Here is an 18,154-nt window from a genome sequence, read left to right as displayed (position 1 = left end):
GGAAGGGGACTTGCCCCTTCTCCATTCCAGTGATAGAAATCACTCTGTTAGCAGGAGGGATTAATTGGATATAACCCACAATATACACAAAACAGTTCTCTGGATCACTTTCCAGATGTTCTAGATGCTACCCGCAGATCGTATTGCCTGGTTACAGAGGTGTGCAACTATGTTCTGTCCTGCATGAGGAGAAGGTTTTTGTTCACGAAAGCTCATGCCGCAATAAATGTGTTTATCTTTAAAATACCACAGGACTCAGCTGAATTCTAAATCAAGGGTTCTTGAGCTATTTTCTGATGAGATGAACCATGTTCTGCCCTATCATTTAATTTCCATTACTTTTTGTAATGGGCAGTGGCTAGATATCCTAAACTGTGGGGTATTGAAATCAATCAATCACTATAATTTTAAAAGAAAAATAGAGCAGCTTTCCCCAACCTGTGGCCTAAATGCTGGGTGGGAATGGTAGCAGTTGTAGATAGCAGCTGGAGGCACCACTGAAGGAAGGCTGCCAGAGCACATTTAAAGAAGTGAATGCTCCCACCAAGTATATTTCAAGTACACACCAAGTTCAGTATGCAAATCATACTTGCCTTTTTCTGACCTTACACACTCCAATTCAATTACAAGAAATTTTAAAGTCATGTCCTAAAATCTATATATCTATTCAATAAAATTCTTGGCAATGTTTCCATGCATCAATTTTATCACCCATAAAGGTCAGGCAAAACAGCTGTAAAGTCCTGGTTTGGATAAACAAGACTACACAGCCAATTGGCTAGTTGTTGTTATTATTATTATTATTATTGTTGTTGTTGTTATTATTAGAATATACAGTAACTATACACTGTAAATAAATCAAGGCCTTATACAACTCAGAATTGGAAGGAGAGTGGAAGGAAGTAGCAAGACAGAAAAAGTCCCAACAAGGAGTGTTAGTTGGGGGTTCTGTTGTGACCAAGTAAATTTATTTATTTATTTATTTATTTTATTGAAACATTTGTATCCCATCTTATATCACTAGGATCTCAGGGCAGTCTACAGATAAAATTATACAAACTATCTAAAACAATAAATGTACACTGCTAAAAACAAATTAAACCATCAAGCTAAAACCAGTGTAGAATTTAGCAGCAAAAACCAGTTACAACAGTTAAAACAATGTGCTAGCTGGGTGAATTTAGACATCAAAGGCTTTGTTAAACAGCCATGTCTTTACTTGGCGCCAAAATGAAGCCAGTGCTGGTGCCAGTTGGACCTCCAAGAGGAGGGCATTCCACAGCTAGGGTGCCACAACAGAGAAAAGCCCTCCCCCATGTCCCACCATAGCATATGTCTCACGTTGGTGGAATGGGAGGTGGGCTCCTCCAACAGAGCTCAAGATTTTGTATCCCTTCTTCTTTACCATCATGTATTTTATTACTGTGTACTTATATGTTGTAATGGTGGTCTGTTGACTATAAATAAAGATTGATTGATTGAGTGTTCAGACAGGCATATACAGGCAGAGGCGCTCCCTCAAGTATCAAGCTCCCAAGCCATTTAGAGCTTTAAATATCATTACCAAGACATTGAATTTCAGCTGGAAGTGCATAGGCAGCCAGTGCAATTCCTACTCTAATTTACTTTCAAGTCAAAAGATAAAATGCTTTTACAGTGCAATCTTCTCAGAAGTAAATTCCACTGAGTTCAAAGGGGCTTACGTTCAGCACGCTTACTTGGGCGTAAGCCCTATTGGGATTCAATTCTGAGTCAACATGCATAGGATCCCACTGTTAATGACCTAAACAACAGAATCTACAAAAGTGTCAACTGACTGGTCAAACTGGCAGCCACCAAGGGAACTGCTACTGTGCCCAGAGAAGTCCACAATGGTTTTTGTTGTATATGTGGTGCTCCTATCACACATACAGCAGACACATGTTGAAAGGGGTGTTCATGGTAAAATACCTATGGATACTATGCCATGGGCAATTAACACATTAAAAGTGTTTGGTGATAATGAAAAACTACTACAATCAGCAATCTCTGCACCCTCAGATTGCACAGTATCCAAAGCCAGGGGGCTACTCCTAAAGTCCAAAAGTATGAGGATTCATGTAACTGTGCTATGAAGAATTTAATAATTGCCTTGGTGAGTATGACAAGGCTAGCAAGGCAAGTGCAGTTTTTATTAGTAGTATTAGTATTAATTTATTTATTTTCAGAAGCAATCAACCAGGGGGGGTATCTACACTACTGCTTTAAAGCGCTTTAAAGCGCTTTATAACAGTTTTGACAACTGTTGAGGCCCAGGACACACTGCATATACAGTTTTCAAAATGTTTTCAAAGCGCTTTAAAAGCAGTAGTGTAGATCCCCCCCAGATGTCTTGGGCTGTTCAAAGTCAGAGAATAAAGGAGATGCCCTTCCATATTTTTGGTGCCCAGTATCTATGATTTAGAGATACCCTATTTCGGCACATGGATATAGCTATCATACCAAATAATTTATAATCCATTTAGCTAAAACATCACCAGAAAATGGCTCTGGATGTACTTCCTCACCCAACCTTGTATAGCACTGTTGTTATACTACACTTTAGTGCTTTTTAAAAAAGTCATCAAAATCTAATACTTACTGTGAAAACAAAGTCCTTGACCGAACTATGAACTTGAACACATATTCCAGAGCTTTCAGGGTTCTTAGGATAGGTTCACAATGTTCTCCTCTGCTGGAGGTATCTAAGTAAGTCTTCAAAACTGTCATTAGCTTCCTGAAATCAGGAAAATATGTTAGAAAGAGAGAGAAAAATGACTTTGTCACACTGGATTTTTAAGAAGTGTAACACAGCAAATATATGCTGTAATGTGGCAGACTTGGGGTTTATTATGTAATAATTCAAATACAAATATTACACAATTCAATAGGGGGAAATATACAGTAGCATGACCCTTTATTTCCTGTTATTATTTCTATCTATCACAGAGGAAGGTCTTGGGCAGTGGCCACAGCCATTGCACAGAATAATATTACAGTACAAGTTCAGTGGAGGGCTGGGAATTCTTTGAGCCAAACAATTTGTACCAGTAATACTTAGAGTTGCAGTATTTATGTTTCTGCAGCATGCAGAGTATTTTGGCAAGGACTGCGATGAGCAGCAAGAAAGAAGAACTGTACCTAAATATTATTAGCTCATAGCTAAGGGTGGAATAAGACATTGTAAAGAAAATACTATTTGCCATAGGCTCCACTTACTTTCTAAGTTATCAAAATAAACAAACAAAAATCTATTTTTTTAATATTGGGTTGGATGTAGACTGAGTCTGTAATCCTATACCCACTTACCTGGACATAAGCCTCATTGAATTTACTTTTAATTAGAAATGCATAGAATTGCATTGCTCGTATATTGCACTTAGTTCCCACTGAAATGTCATGACTAAACTTTCCTATTAATTTCAATAGGACCTTAGCGTAAACTAATTCAATCTGAATCCACCCCATATTCTAAAAAAGTTAGAAATTTCACTTATTTAAAGCAATTTAAGGAAACATTCAGAAACATATTACACAGTTTATACACATATGTGGAAGGCAAATGTCTCTATGTATAAGTCATCTCAACAAGACTATAGAATTATACCAACAAGCATTTGAATAGGTGGTCTTATTCCAAATCACTGCTTATGACACCTTAGCGTAAACCAAATTTTGAGACTTTCACAGTGTCCTCAGAAAGGGAAGAAGGACCCATCAACAGTTTTATTTGTCACCTGGAGCTTTACTATGTCAACCCCAGTCAATATAGCCAATGGTCAAGCATGATGGGAATTGTAATCCAAAATATCTAGCGAGCACCTAGAGAATGAGAGTATTGTCTCCTACGACTGACAACAGTGCTCCAAATTCTTGGAGAATGGGACTATTTGCAAATGGAAGTATTGGAAAATGAGAGAGAATGAGAGTATTGTCTCTTGGAGAATGTCTCCTACGACTGACAACAGCTTTCCAAAGTCTCAGGAAGATGCCATTCCCTGCCAAGAACATTTTATATGGAGATACCAGGGACTGAGTCTGGGACCTTCTCCATGCAAAGTATGTGATCTACACATGACTTTTCTCCATAATGACACAAACTATGTAATAAACTTACTTGTAGGCTAAAGTCGCACTGAAGTGTTGCTGTATGTAAGCCTCCAGGACAGTGTTGAAATGCTGAAATTTCCTGTCTGCAATGAGTCCTATTATATAAATCTGTAACAGATTAGTAGGATTAGTGTTTTCACCTACTGCCGAAAAATGGAAGCATAAATTACAAACTTTGGTGTGCGCTTTTTAAAGAAAACAACTCTTTAAAAGCTGAAGTTTACAATGAGCTCGTAAAAATAAAATAAAAAACATTTTTTAAAAAAACCCTACCAGGTAATATATCTATTAGCTTAGCCTTCTCCAACCTCTTGCCTTCCAGATGTGCCAATCTCATGTGCTGGGAACTGGAGTCCAACACATCTGAAGGACACAAAGTTGGAGAAGCCTGTATTAGCTAAAGCCAAATGTTCCTTCTTCAGGGATATAACACATCTGTGTTTGCAATCCTAAAGCTATTTCAGTTGTGGGCAGTGCCTTATCCCTATAGTGAGTAGTTTCCTCAAACATAGCCCACAGATTAAGGTTAATGAACAGCGGAGGGAAAGGGCACCAAATATATCTGTAGTATTTAGTACTGTAATCCTTACCAGTGCATCAAAGACAAGGATGTCATATGCATCACTGTGAGAATGTTCCATCATGATATTAAACAGGGCATCTAAAGTGTCTTGGAGGAACTAAAGAAAGGAAAAGAAGGAATGAAAAAAGTGAACTAACAGTTTAATCACTTTGGCTCTGTGACAGGATAAAGATTCCTAAAAAACAAAAACAAAAATGAGTTCCTTTAAGTGGAAAACCTTCCACCCCACCTCAGGGAGAGTGCTTCAGGCCTCAAAGGATCCATCCCTCTAGGCCTGTCACCTGGACCTTCACCACATCTTTGAAGATTTATTTTGGTCATTACAATCATTTAATTGAAACAAAGCACAGGAGTGGTTATCATGGTGTTTTTAATGCTAAACATTGCTTGTGGATTACATTTCCTTTTTCCTGAGTTTTATCTGTGATTTTTCCAAGTTGTATTGTAACACAGGTCCTTATATCTTAGAGACTCTAAAGCTTTGGTCTACAATTGTTTTTAAAGGTGGGCAAGTATGAATGAGGAATAATTTAGACAATGGGGAGTACCACCTTTCCGATCCAAAGTGGCCTGATGGTATAAGGCGGTGTTGTACCCCTATCAAGATATTTAAAACATAAAAAGGGACGGGGAGATAGTAAGATAGTAACATGCCAGAGCTCAGTTTCTATTGTTACCTAGATTCCTAGCCAAGTGGGGAAGGATAGAGTGGAACATGCCAACATGAAGAAGATTCTTCCTTCCACTTTCACCAGCTCAGATCTCCTTCCTTCCATAATGTGTCATGAAACATAGATGAGAGGAAGGGTCAGCCATTGGGTTGCCAGTTGTGAATCTCTGTTCCAGACTTTCTCAGATGTTGTTGGTCTGCCACTCCCATCATTTCTGGCTATAATAGCTGGAGATCATGGAAGTTGTAGTTCAACAACACCTTGGGATTCAAGTTTAGAAGAGGCTGCAGTGTTCTATAGACAGAAAGGCAGTATAGAGAATGACAAAAACTTTTATTTCTCCAAAAGAAGTTCTTCCACTACAGTTTAATGAAATGGGTGTCAAAACCATGAAGATCGTCAGGAGATGAATGGATGCTTTTTATAAAATGGAGAGGAGGTTGAGGATGTATGCCACCTTGGGTTCATTGGAGGAAAAAAAGGTGGGATATAAATGCAATAATAAATAAAAAATAAACAAAAAATATGCAAGCTATATGGTACTCTGAACTTTCGGCACAGGAAAATTCCCAGGGGTGGGGAATAGAATATGAAATGCACTAATACCCTTAATATTAGCGCAATGCTAAGAAAATATTAAGACATCTGTTTAGTTTTGTTTTGTTTTTTATTCACAGGGGACAGAATAGGAGTTTCAAATGCAGAAACACAAGAAACAGTCCTTATAGAACAACCTGGCCCATTTCAGCTTGTTTTTAAGCCCATTAAGCAGCAGTTTGCACTCAGAAGAATAACGGTTTACAATTTTGCCCTCTTCCTCAGTGCTCCTTAAATCCTAGCATTCATGCAACTTTTTTTTTTCATGGAAACATGTATTCCCTAGTTTCCATAGTCACAGCCTGGAGTACATAAGTTATTCACAGCAAAATAACTTGCACTCATTTTCATAAGGAGAAATAAACCATACCACTAACACAAATATTTCCCAAGTTAGGCTACACTCAACTTGTGCTCAGAGATTAATATAATGTTCATGTACATTAACAGAAAAAGGAAGATAATTGGTGGCTTTTATTATCTGTACACCTATATAAGCATCTTTCTTTCTTTTTTTCATTTGTTCCGGTAAAGGCAAGTCGCCTTTCAAATTGGCCTTGGTGTTATGCTTACTATGAGGTAATCATGCATTAAAGTGTAAAGTCTTGAATCAAGGGATCTATGATTGTTACAAACTGCCATGCCTGGAATTTTGATAAGTTTGGGGAGTGCTAAAGCAGCAGCTTGCTGATTCTACTTTAATCAAGGTGAGTGTCCCAGAAGAATATTTGTGTGAAGCTTCAGATCAAGAGAAAATGAATTATACTTGCTGTACAGTAATGCTACTGCCTCTCCTTGCAGTATTTTACGCACACGCAGCTTTAGCTGCTTTCAGCATTGAGGCCAATCTGAGAAAAAAGAGCTTCACTAGGGCAGGACGCATGGTTTGGGAGAGCACAGTCAGCATAGAGGAGCAACATGCAGGTTAGAAATGCTTGGCATTTCTAAAACTGTTTTCTTTTATTTGAAAATATGTGTGCCCAGCTACATGAGTTGAGCTGATGACATGTTGGGACAGTTGTATAGTTGCTTGTACACCAGCAGAATCTCTGCTGTGTCCCGATTTTGCATCTTGTGTTGCACACACTTCAATCTGGATCTAATTTAGTAGCTAAATCCTGTCATTTTTTCCTGTATAATATTGCCAGTATTCGATCATTTTTGTCTGTCTCTTCTGCCAAGACTCTTGTTCATGCATTGGTTATTTCTCGGTTGGACTACTGCAACCTTCTTCTCACTGGCCTTCCTTCTTCTCACATCAGTTCGTTGGTTTCTGTTCACCACTCTGCTGCTAAGATCATCTTCTTGGCTTACCGCTCTGACCATGTTACTCCACTTCTGAAATCTCTTCATTGGCTTCCAATTCACTCCAGAATCCAATATAAACTTCTCCTGTTGACCTACAAAGCTTTTCACTGTCTAGCTCCTTCCTATCTTTCCTCTCTCATCTCACACTATTGCCCCACTCGTGCTCTTCGCTCCTCTAATGCCATATTTCTCACCTGCCCAAGGGTCTCTACTTCCCTTGCTCAGCTTTGTCCATTTTCTTCTGCTGCCCCTTACACCTGGAACGCTCTTCCAGAACATTTGAGAACTACAAGTTCAATCGCAGCTTTTAATGCTCAGCTAAAAACTTTTCTTTTTTCTAAAGCTTTTAAAACTTGATTTTGTTCTGACTTTTATACTGTTAGTTTTACTCTACCCTGTGCCTGTTTGGTGCATTCTCTTCCCCTTCTTATTGTTTTATTATGATTTTATTAGAATGTAAGCCTATGCGGCAGGGTTTTGCTATTTTATTGTTTTACTCTGTACAGCACCATGTACATTGATGGTGCTATATAAATAAATAAATAAATAAATAATAATAATCTAGACAGGAAGCCCAGAGTGGGAGATGGAATTCTTATAGAACACTGCTATGCTACATCACCAGCCCTCTGGCCTATGCTGGTGTTCAGCTGAGCACCCAAGTGGATACCATTAAGAGAGATCAACCCCATCTACTTCATCCAATCAAGTTTCAGTGATACAAGCCAGTTCTGCCCACTCACCCATGATCTAGTAATGAGTTATTGTGACTCTATTATTGACTAATCTTGCTTTCAGCACCAATAGCAACAGGGCTGAGGGAAGGCTAGCAGGACAACCAAGAACACTGAGATTGGTCGAAAGGCCAGAGAGCAGGAGAGAGATCGCCTCTCTGACCGCCCCCATCCCTCACCTGGCTTTTCTGACTCCCCAATACCATATCTACTACTACATGTAATAACTGATACAAGGGTGCCCCTGCCTCCCCCCCCCCCCCGATTATAATCACAGTTTCCCAAGAACATATTTATTCAGTTAAAGGATTACACAGTTAAAGTGCTCTTAGGTATAAAAATTCAATGTGCATTCAAGATGTTAATATGAAAGGTAAAAGTCCTAGAAATTACAATCCAAGCATACAGTATTACAAGATACTGTATGCTTGGGTTTTAGAAGTCACGATCACTAAAAACTGTAATAAGAAGTAACAGGAGCCAAATAGTCAGAAACAAGCTTAAAATGAATAAAACAGGCAAATCAAATTCATCTAAAAACTAGATGCTAAAATCCAAGTAGCAGGCACATGACAGTTAAATGCATGGATCTTAAGTTTATTCACTCAGCAAAAAACTGAGTCCAGCCTCCAATAAAAATCATTCCTTTCCCTCACTAGGAAACTGTAAAGATATTCCCATTAACAGCTCTGATGCAATGTAAATGTTCCTCACTGACTAGAGCCAAGTATTTCAGATCTACTTAGGGAAAGGCAGGACTATCCTCAGCCAGACCTAGATGGAGGGGTATAGGTAGCTTCCTGTTCCCCCTCCTGTGACCACATTGGGAGAGCTGAGGCAGGTGGAATTAATGAAGGCTTTCCCAGCTGACTTGAGTCTGGCAAACCCTGTTTGGTCTGCTGTTGCTGTGGGGCCTATGGCAGACCTGGCCAAAATACTCACTGTCCCACCCTAAAATGTCCTCTAGAAAATGTCTAAGGCCAAAACTGCCATACCATGTTGTATAGGCATATAAGATGTTGGCTTCAATAACTATTATATCCAGGGATGCCTAGGCCTGTGGAGAATTTCTTGGTGATTAGGTAGACCTTGTCAAAGAAACTTAGCCTTCCTAAAGGCATCATATGCTTTTGTTCAGGCATTTAAATGTTGATCTTGAGTGTGTTAGTTGCAATCCTAGAACATTTATCATAGCTGTTTTGTAGTGTTTTAATATAAATGTTGTGATGCTTATTTTTATGGCTGTTTTAATATCTTTGGTTGTTAGCTCTGCTGTGTTCCAACAGGGCTGGCTCTACCATTTGGCAGAGTGAGATAGTTGCCTCAGGTAGCAGATGTTGGATGATGTGAAGCAGATGCTGGCAGCCGCTTGACTGTTCCCCAATGATAGGGCTGGGTCTTCCAAGCAACCTGCCCTGCACCTCCTAAGCTAGCCTGCTGCTCTCAGTGAGGTGGAGGATGCTGTCCCATCAGCAGTGTTGAAGTAATATCCAACCACCAGTCCAGTCAGCTTTGGTAGGTGGAACGGAGGAGGGGAATCTTGTCCTTTGACTCAGGCAGCAGAATGTCATGGGTTTGTCCGAGTTTCAGAATTGGAAGATGGGCATGATCCAAAAATTCTGAATAAAGTAAGGCTGCATGCCTTAGAAAAAGAAAACATGACTACATTACTGAAGTAGATAGCATGCCCTTTGCCTCTACTCAGTTAGCCATCTTAGGCTATTTCTGAGCCATTCTCAAGGGACTACTCTTTCCCACTTAGCATATAACAGAAATGCAGACTACTGAGAGAAAACCATGTCAGTTTAAGCAATGGCAAGAAAACCAAATCAACAAAATTGCTAATGTTTCTTATACGAATTTTGGGAAGAATTTGAGGAATAGCACTAGGTTTTCTAATTTGTCTCGCTAGGAAACAGTAATCCCATGAGGAACCAAGGGATGACACAATGTTTCATACCAAGGCATTTTATAAAGACAGTTCTTTCTAAATTGAATGATGTGCAGTGTATTACATGGACACTGTAGTGTCCATGTAGTTAAGGACGATGAGTAGATTCTGCATTCCGCCATTATAAAGCAATAATTGAGGGGTGGGTCATTCTAATGTTCATAAAATTGAAAATGTTTCAACAATCTTGCTGAAATTTACATGTGCCAGAAAGAAATGATGGTTTTACATATCCTGAAAATTTCAAGAAGAATGGTGAAAGATTGAGGAAAGGATGGCAGTTTAAAGTACAAAAGAAAGAAAAAACCTCTCTGAATCAAAATGACACTGAAAACATAGGCTGGTGATGCAATGATGGGAGTTGTAGTACAACACCTTGGAGGGCACCTGGTTTGGGAAGGGCTGCTCTAAACAAAAAAAAGAGTAGGTAGCCCTAAGTTGTTTGTCATTAGTTTTCCACAACCTCACAGTCACCTCTGCATATCCTATTCTCCATCCTGTCCTCATGGTTTATCTGCTTTGGGAGAATGAGAATTTCACTGGCACTTTCTGCCTCCTTAGGGAGGATGTGGCATTAAAGCTTGTGAGCCTTAACTCCCAATTTCCCTGCTTTTTGGTGCTTGGTTGAAAAATGTAGAGCCTTAATATTGTTTTGTAAACCGTAGGTTTTTTGTTTAACGAATACACTTAAAGATGGACAAATAATGATGTGTTGAAATCACAGATCACAATTCTACTGTAAATTGTTAAGGTGAGCAACATGCCAGATGCTCTACCAAAAAAAAAAAAAAAAACAGCAGCAATGATAGTCATCTGGGAGGAAAACATTATTCACAGTTTCTTGCTCTTTAGAAAGTCCCAAACTTTAAATTACACTACTGTGTCTTTAATAGCATCACTGAACAAGATATACCTTCACAATTTCTTCACCATCCACAATCTTCAGTTTTTCTAAGTTTTCCTGCAAAAGCTCTGGCTTCATGCGCCACTTCAAAAGGCCCAGCAAACCCACTGCAGAGAAGAGCAGGAATAAATTCAGGCACGGAAAGAGAGTGAGATTACCTTTCAAGTGCAACATAAATACTTTTGTCAGAAGCTTATCCTCTTACCATTTTGAGTTAGCTTGGTCGAACAAACAAGAGTTGAAATAGCAAAGGAATCTCTTGAGCTTATTGAGAGCCCTCCTACACTGCTTGAACTCCGACTTAAGGTTGAGCTTCTAGGTTCTACGTGATGGCGTAGGGAAGGGAGGCTCAAGTAAGAGCTGGCATCTTCCATTTTCTTACTATCCCCCTTGAAAACAAGACATGGGTGAGAATCACTGGAATTATTTACATTTATACAGAGCCACACTCTTCCACATTTCCAGCATTGGACGGGGACATAACCCAAAGAAGACTACAGACTCATGTGCAATGTTCTAAAGAACTTTTTTAAAAAATGTTTTAATTTTCTTTTCCCAGTCCAAAAATAGTACTTTAAATTAACCAGGGCCAGATCTACACTACTGCTTTAAAGTGCTTTAAAGCAATAGTGTAGATCCGGCCCAGGAAACAAGAGACAGCCAGTGTAACTGGTACAGAATTGATGTCGTATGTTTTGAATGCTCAGCCCCTACTAGCATTCTTGGTGCCACGTTCTGAACCAACTGAAAATTCTGAACTAAAGGCACCCACAAAGTAGTGTGCATTTTAGTCATCCAATCTGGATGTAACCAGATTATGCGTCACCACCATGGCAAGGTCTGTTTTCCACAGCTCTTCTTGTTTTCTCTTCGAAGAAACTAGAAGATGTTTCTAACCCTAACCCTATATTGTTTTCCAAAAGGGAATCACAATGATTAATTTCAGTTATTTGGGCAACAGCTGCCAGGTTGTCATTCAAATTGACAAACAGAAAAAAAAGTCCTACAATTCCCAGTATGCTGTCACCAGTGTTTCTATCATTTAGGAGTTAGGTCAATCACTTTATTTTCAAAGTCTGTTAATGGTGATTGATTACTGTTTTTATTGTCTGCTTCATGTTATTTTTACTGTTGTATGTTTTAAAAAAAATATTATGCTTTTACTGTTATTTTATGTTGAATTTTGTAATCGTCTTTAGATATTATGTTTTTAGTAGTAAAGTAATATAGAAATATTTCATATTAAAAAAGATGACAGAATTAAATACAAATAGAACTAAATTAAATGTAACATCATCTTCAGGGGTCCTTCTCCAGATGCCCCTGCCAAAGGAAATGAGGTGGGTGGCTATCAGGAAAAGGGCCTTTTCTGCTGTGGCACCCAAGCTGTAGAATGAGCTCCCTAGAGAGGTTCGCATGGCACCTACATTGTGCTCTTTCTGGCACCAGGTAAAGACCTTTTTTATTTTCCCAGCATTTTAGTATTAGAGTCTTTTAGGTTTGTTCTTTAAATTCTTTTACTGTTTTTTAAATCTCTGCATTGCTGCTAGGTTTGTTCTGATTTATTTACAATATTTATATACTACTCCCCATTCAAGAATTTTCAAGTGGTGGACAAATAGAATAAAAGAATAAAACAGAATAAAACTCATTAAAAGTACATTTTTAAAAGAAAAGTGCAAATAAAACTACGGCTGGTCGTTAAAGGAAGTCTTCCTGGAACAAATGTTGTATTTTTATACTGTAGGTTTAAGCTTCTATATTTTATATTCGTTTTATGTTGTACTTGGCCATGGTGGTACAGGCATTAGTAACCTCAAGGCTGGATTACCGCAATGCGCTCTATGTGGGACTGCCCTTAAAGCTGCTCTGGAAGCTGTAGGTAGTGTAGAATACAGCAGCTCGGCTGCTGTCAGAAACTGCTCCTTTTCAGCGAGCAACTCCTTTGCTGAGGGAACTGCACTGGTTGCCTATTTGCTACCAGGGTGCAAGGTGGGTAATCTTTGAAGCACCCCTATTTGCTACCAGGCCAGGTTTAAGTTCTAATACTAATGTACAAAATCCTAAAAAAACTTGGGATCAGGCTATCTGAGATAATGCCTTCTCCCTTACCAACCTCCCTGGTCATTGAGGTCACCTGAGGACATATTCTTGGTGGTTCCACATGGACCTCTGGTCCAATTGGAGTTCACCAGGAGAAGAGCCTTCAGTGTGGTGGCCCCCTTCCTATGGAATTCCCTACCTTTGGAGGTCAACCAGGACCAATTTTTCATTGCTTCCAGCGCCTCCTAAAAATCTCCAAGTCCCACCGCTTAGCCTTCCCAAGCACCAGCATTTTTTTTAAAAAAATCATAAGCTGGCCACTCTACTGACATGTAATCATAGAACAGGTAATGTTATTTTCAGTATGGCAACCTACCTCAAGCTTTGGAGGAGATGGATTATGCATGCATATCACAACATTACATTGCTATGGGAATAACTGAGTAAGTCTTGGGCTGCTTTGAGAATGGGAGTGTAATATTTTGATAACCAATAAGGGGTTGTCACTGGATTACGCAAAGCAGAATGAAAGTCAACATGGTAAACTACAAGATTATACCTTTAGAACTGCCAGGTCATGAAAACCATCTAGTAAAGTTGTCCCATCTTCCTTCATTAACTTCACAAAGGCCATTGCAAAATTCTTTTCTCCTTTGTCTTTAGCTGCACAATACAAAATTTGGTGTATTATTATTATTTTCTAAAAGAGATCAACTTACCTAATTTTGCTTATTGAAACAAAAATGAAGTGGGTTACTTACACTCCTGAGATGACCGATGTTTGAACGTAAAGCGCAAGTGAATTCTTTGCATGTCCTCAATGGGGAGTGCTACCTATTGAAAGAAATGGCATATGAAACAAAGAGCTAGCTGCAAAGTAAAAGAATAAGATGAATACAAGGAGGAAAGGTCTGCCAGTAGTTCTGAGCTAGGACTACCAAAAGCCAACATGTAACCATGGCAGGATATAACCAAGAACTACACCAAGCAGGACATAATATTTTGAAAGTGGTTTGAAAATGGTAGATAGAATGTGTCATGGGCCCCAACAGTGTAGTGTAGATCCTGCCCATGGCTAGAGACATGCTGTCCTTCTCACTGTTGGCCATTTACACATAATGGTCTAATGTGATGCTCTGCTGCAATTTTTCAGAGCATGTATTTTATTATTTGTCAAATGAGATTCCAGATTTTCAGGGCCTAACTTTTATTATTTGCCAAATAAAACTCCTTAGTTGCTATTGCATCATCAAATGCCAGGGTATATGCCTTTGAAGGAGTTTTTTACATATTCATGCTGATTCACACCACAGATGAAACCACTATTCCATACACCTTCTTATATGTATCTGTCAAATCAGCCACTGAATAAGATAACATCACTTAAGTCATGGATGCATTAAAGGGCTTGCTCTGAAGTCCCCGAAACTGTCTAAAGCATCTTCTAATACATGTAGGCAACCTGCATTCTTTGCTTTTTAAATTGTGTGTGGATTAGATTAATAGAGAAGGAAACGTTGAGCAATAAAATGATCTACAGATGTAGAAACAGAGGGCCAATTCAAATGAAAATTCCTTTGAAAGCAGCAGCCTAGCCATTCCCAGAGGTGCAGCCATGAAGATGAACAAACATCTGACCTGATCCATCCCCAGATACAGCTGCCACTCTGTGAGGATGATTCACATTATAGCGATACCAGAAAAGGACACCACACATGCTCATGCAAATCCTTGTAAGGAGCAGTGCCAGTATGGGGAAGGTACCAAGTCAAGTTTCATCCTCAGCACAGGTGCACCCCAGAACTGCCGTGTGGCTCTACATGGAGAAAATTCCTGATGCCTGAACCATCCTTTAAATAAGCAGGATATCACAAACTTGGATACAAAGGAGCCTTGTATGAGTGAAAAGGCACTTCTGCTCATGCAAGGTGCTTCACTCAGGTTTCTGCCCATTTCACCTCCGCCCCACCGACATCCCGTGTTGTTTCAAACACTTTCCTGATCCTCAGTAAAAGCTTTTCACATGATGTAGGCAGCCACAGTGGGAAGGAGGGGCCAGGAAAGTTCACAATTTGCCGGCTCCATCCCACTATTTTCATTAATCATAGAAGTAAGTTCAGATGCTGCTGAGTATTACTTATTATTCGTTTAATACTGCCTGTCATGTACAACATATCTAGGCCATGTGCAACAAAAAAACTACAATAGAAATATACACGGCTAAAAACAAAGAACAATTACAATTCAATTCAATTTTATTTATTTATTTATTTATTACATTTCTATACCGCCCAATAGCTGGAGCCGGATCAAATTTGAATTTGACTTGGAATTGGATGATTCCAAAGGCTTGTTAATGAAGCCCCAAATATTTCATTATAAGCTCAATCTGGATTTCCATTAAAGTACACCATTTACAAAATGGTCACTGCTTAGAAATATCTGAAAGCACAGAAAAATAAATGTGCTTTACTACCCAGGAATGCATTTTATTATGCCTTCTCTCTCCCTGCTGCCCTCTGTCTACTCTTGCCAAAACACCTTAATGGAATTAAACTCATTATCTACCTAAGAGCCATATTATTACAGTAATTTTCTATAGTGCTCTCTCTTTAAAAGGGGAGATTTACAATAAGCTTTTCTAGTAGCCTACAGCCATTTTGTAATTATTTCCATCACAACCTTCCAAGAATTTCCTTATTAAAAGTTACATGCAAACTACAGAGATGACTATTGATTCTTCACTAACAAGGACACACCAGATGGAAATGAATTGTAAGAGGGTTTGGGGTGGGGGAAAAAGTTATTTTCTTTATTTCCTCAACTTACTGAATTGTACACTTATACTAAAAAAAATGAAGGTACATCATAATGAAACAAATTGGGAGGAAATAAAATTAAAAAAACACAGTCTTATAATGATTATTGTTTGAATTTCTATCCAGTCTGTTTGTAGGCTCATGGTGAGTTAACTGTTCACTTTTTCAAAGAAAAAAATTGCTCCTATTGTTTCTTGACAACAAAACAATGCAAGCAGCTCCTTGATGACTTGCATTTCTTCTGCTACATTTTCAAGAGTCCCTGATTTAGCATAAGCAGTAGTGCCCTAGCTTACTTATAAGGAGATTTTAAATGGGGAGAAGAGCATTTAAGACCTTGCATTGGCTGCCTGTATGTTTCTGAGCCCGATTCAAGGGGCTTGTTTTAACCAATAAAGCCTTACACGGCTTGGGACCACAATACCTGACAGAACGCCTTTTCCCGATATGAATCTATCCGAACACTATCTAAGGACTTCTTCCATGTGCCTACTCCAAGGAAAACTTGGAGGACAGCAACAAGAAAGAGTGCCTTCTCTGTGGTGCCCACCCCACAACTGTGGAACGATCTCCCTGACAAGGCCTGACTGGCGCCAATATTGTTATCTTTTCAGCACCGGGTCAAGACTTTTCTCCCAGGCATTTAGCAATATGTGATGAGCCTGGGTGTGTTTTTTAGGCTCATCGTTTTTTAAAAAGTTGTTATAGAAGTTTTAAATGTATGTGAATATTGTATGTTTTTGTGGTTTTTAATTTTTATATATTGTTTTTGAGTGTCTTAACCTTATGAAAGTTTTGTCTATGGGGCAGTATACAAATGTAATAAATAATTAGGAGGAGGAGGAGGAGGAGGAGGAGGAGGAGGAGGAGGAGGAGGAGGAGGAGGAGAAGAAGAAGAAGAAGAAGAAGAAGAAGAAGAAGAAGAAGAAGAAGAAGAAGAAGAAGAAGAAGAAGAAGAAGAAGAAGAAGGCTTTTCCTTGACATACCTTTAATGTCTCCATCCAGCGGGGCTGCTTGACTTGGTAGTAGACAACAGATTTGTATTCACTCACGGGCTTGTCCCCAGCTCCTAAACAAATTGCATTCTTACAAAGACAGAAGGGGGGGATAAGAGATGCAGCTTCTTAGTTTTTATGTACCTAATATTTTCATCACAGAACTATATTCCTTAGTTTTTAATATTGCCATCCATGCAACCTGCTCTGGGTTCCTTGTCTCTTGCCCCTCCAGAGAGAGGAAATGTACAGCCTCAAAGTAGGGAAACCCAAAAATTGTTCTAAAGATGTGTCACTGAAAATTATGTGGGAAGTTGATATAACTCAGGGCAACAATAAAAATATTAATCAGGCCAGCATCAACAATTGGCACTGTTGTCCCGCCACCCATCTGCCCATGACTCCTTGGCCTGGTTTTACCATACAGTAGATGGCTGTGAGTCAGCTGCTTTTTCTTATTTCCCCCAATATTTCAAATCCTGCACGAAACTTAAAATGGCATCTGACTCTCAGACACCTGCCATCACCACTGCTGCTGCCCATTACCGGTAAAACCATAGAGCAACTGCTAGGAGACACTTTGCTTGAAGCCCCAAGTACCTGGATCTGGTATTAAGAGTCATACTTGCTGAGGTAATAATAAGAGTAAAACAGCAATTTTGTTTAGTGGCTTAAATGCTGGTACACAAAAATCCCCACATGACAGAAGCACTGTAAAAGACAACATTTGTCTGAGAAAAGTCATACTTGTATTGGTCTCTTTTTTCCAAATAGGAAATGCTTTGCTTCTCCCATCAGTATAGGTGCACAGAAAAAGGACAATACTTTCTGTCTTACCAATGAAAATTCACTAACGTAAACCCATTTGCATTTCAGTTAGCTAGTGTAATTCATCAGTTTTTCAAGTGCATGTAAGAGTGATCTGAGCAAGCTACATCCTGCTGAAGAATTGCCTTTCTGTCCCTTTCCCCTTTCTTAACAGTTCCATACACACACATACAAATGATTCCACTGTTAAATCTATTTTAGATTTCTTCTTTGTATAGTCTTTCTACCAATTTCCCCTCCCAATAGCTTTCTTTTTGTTTCACTCCTTACCATTAAAATTGAGACTCTGAAAAGGTCAGCAGAATTTGGCGACTTACCCTAACTATGCCCTATAATAATTTGGACACAGCTTCTTAGAAGCAAGGCTGTTGCTTTAGTTTAGTTTCACTTCCTTTCTGTTTGCTAGTAGTTGTTAATTATGCTCAGGCAGGAACCAGAAGTCTTACTTTTGCTCTAACTAATTACTCAGTCTACTAGGTATTTGTGGAATTATTACACAGATATTATGACGTGTCCTCCAATACTGCTGTCCTCCAGCTGTGTCCTCCAATACCTCACCCCCACTCCCTATGCACTTCATTTTGCCTAATGTG

The 18,154-nt window shown here is 39.1% G+C and overlaps 1 protein-coding gene across 1 annotated transcript in view; it reads right to left on the bottom strand.

Moving 5' to 3' along the window:
- Window positions 1-18,154, bottom strand: part of DOCK2 (dedicator of cytokinesis 2) — a 317,141-nt gene that overhangs the window by 263,428 nt on the left and 35,559 nt on the right. The window contains exons 15-22 of the mRNA XM_063120569.1: window positions 16,725-16,823; window positions 13,681-13,753; window positions 13,479-13,582; window positions 11,082-11,265; window positions 10,886-10,983; window positions 4,719-4,808; window positions 4,136-4,236; window positions 2,621-2,755 (exon numbers count right to left, since the gene is read on the bottom strand). Of these exons, the coding sequence (XP_062976639.1) occupies window positions 2,621-2,755; window positions 4,136-4,236; window positions 4,719-4,808; window positions 10,886-10,983; window positions 11,082-11,265; window positions 13,479-13,582; window positions 13,681-13,753; window positions 16,725-16,823 (884 nt within the window). The remainder of the gene's footprint in view (window positions 1-2,620; window positions 2,756-4,135; window positions 4,237-4,718; window positions 4,809-10,885; window positions 10,984-11,081; window positions 11,266-13,478; window positions 13,583-13,680; window positions 13,754-16,724; window positions 16,824-18,154) is intronic.

This window comes from Elgaria multicarinata, chromosome 3 (assembly GCF_023053635.1).
Source record: "Elgaria multicarinata webbii isolate HBS135686 ecotype San Diego chromosome 3, rElgMul1.1.pri, whole genome shotgun sequence".
NCBI lineage: Eukaryota > Metazoa > Chordata > Lepidosauria > Squamata > Anguidae > Elgaria > Elgaria multicarinata.
The sequence above is the reverse complement of the archived record's forward strand: the minus strand, read 5'-3'. Positions and strand labels throughout refer to the sequence as shown.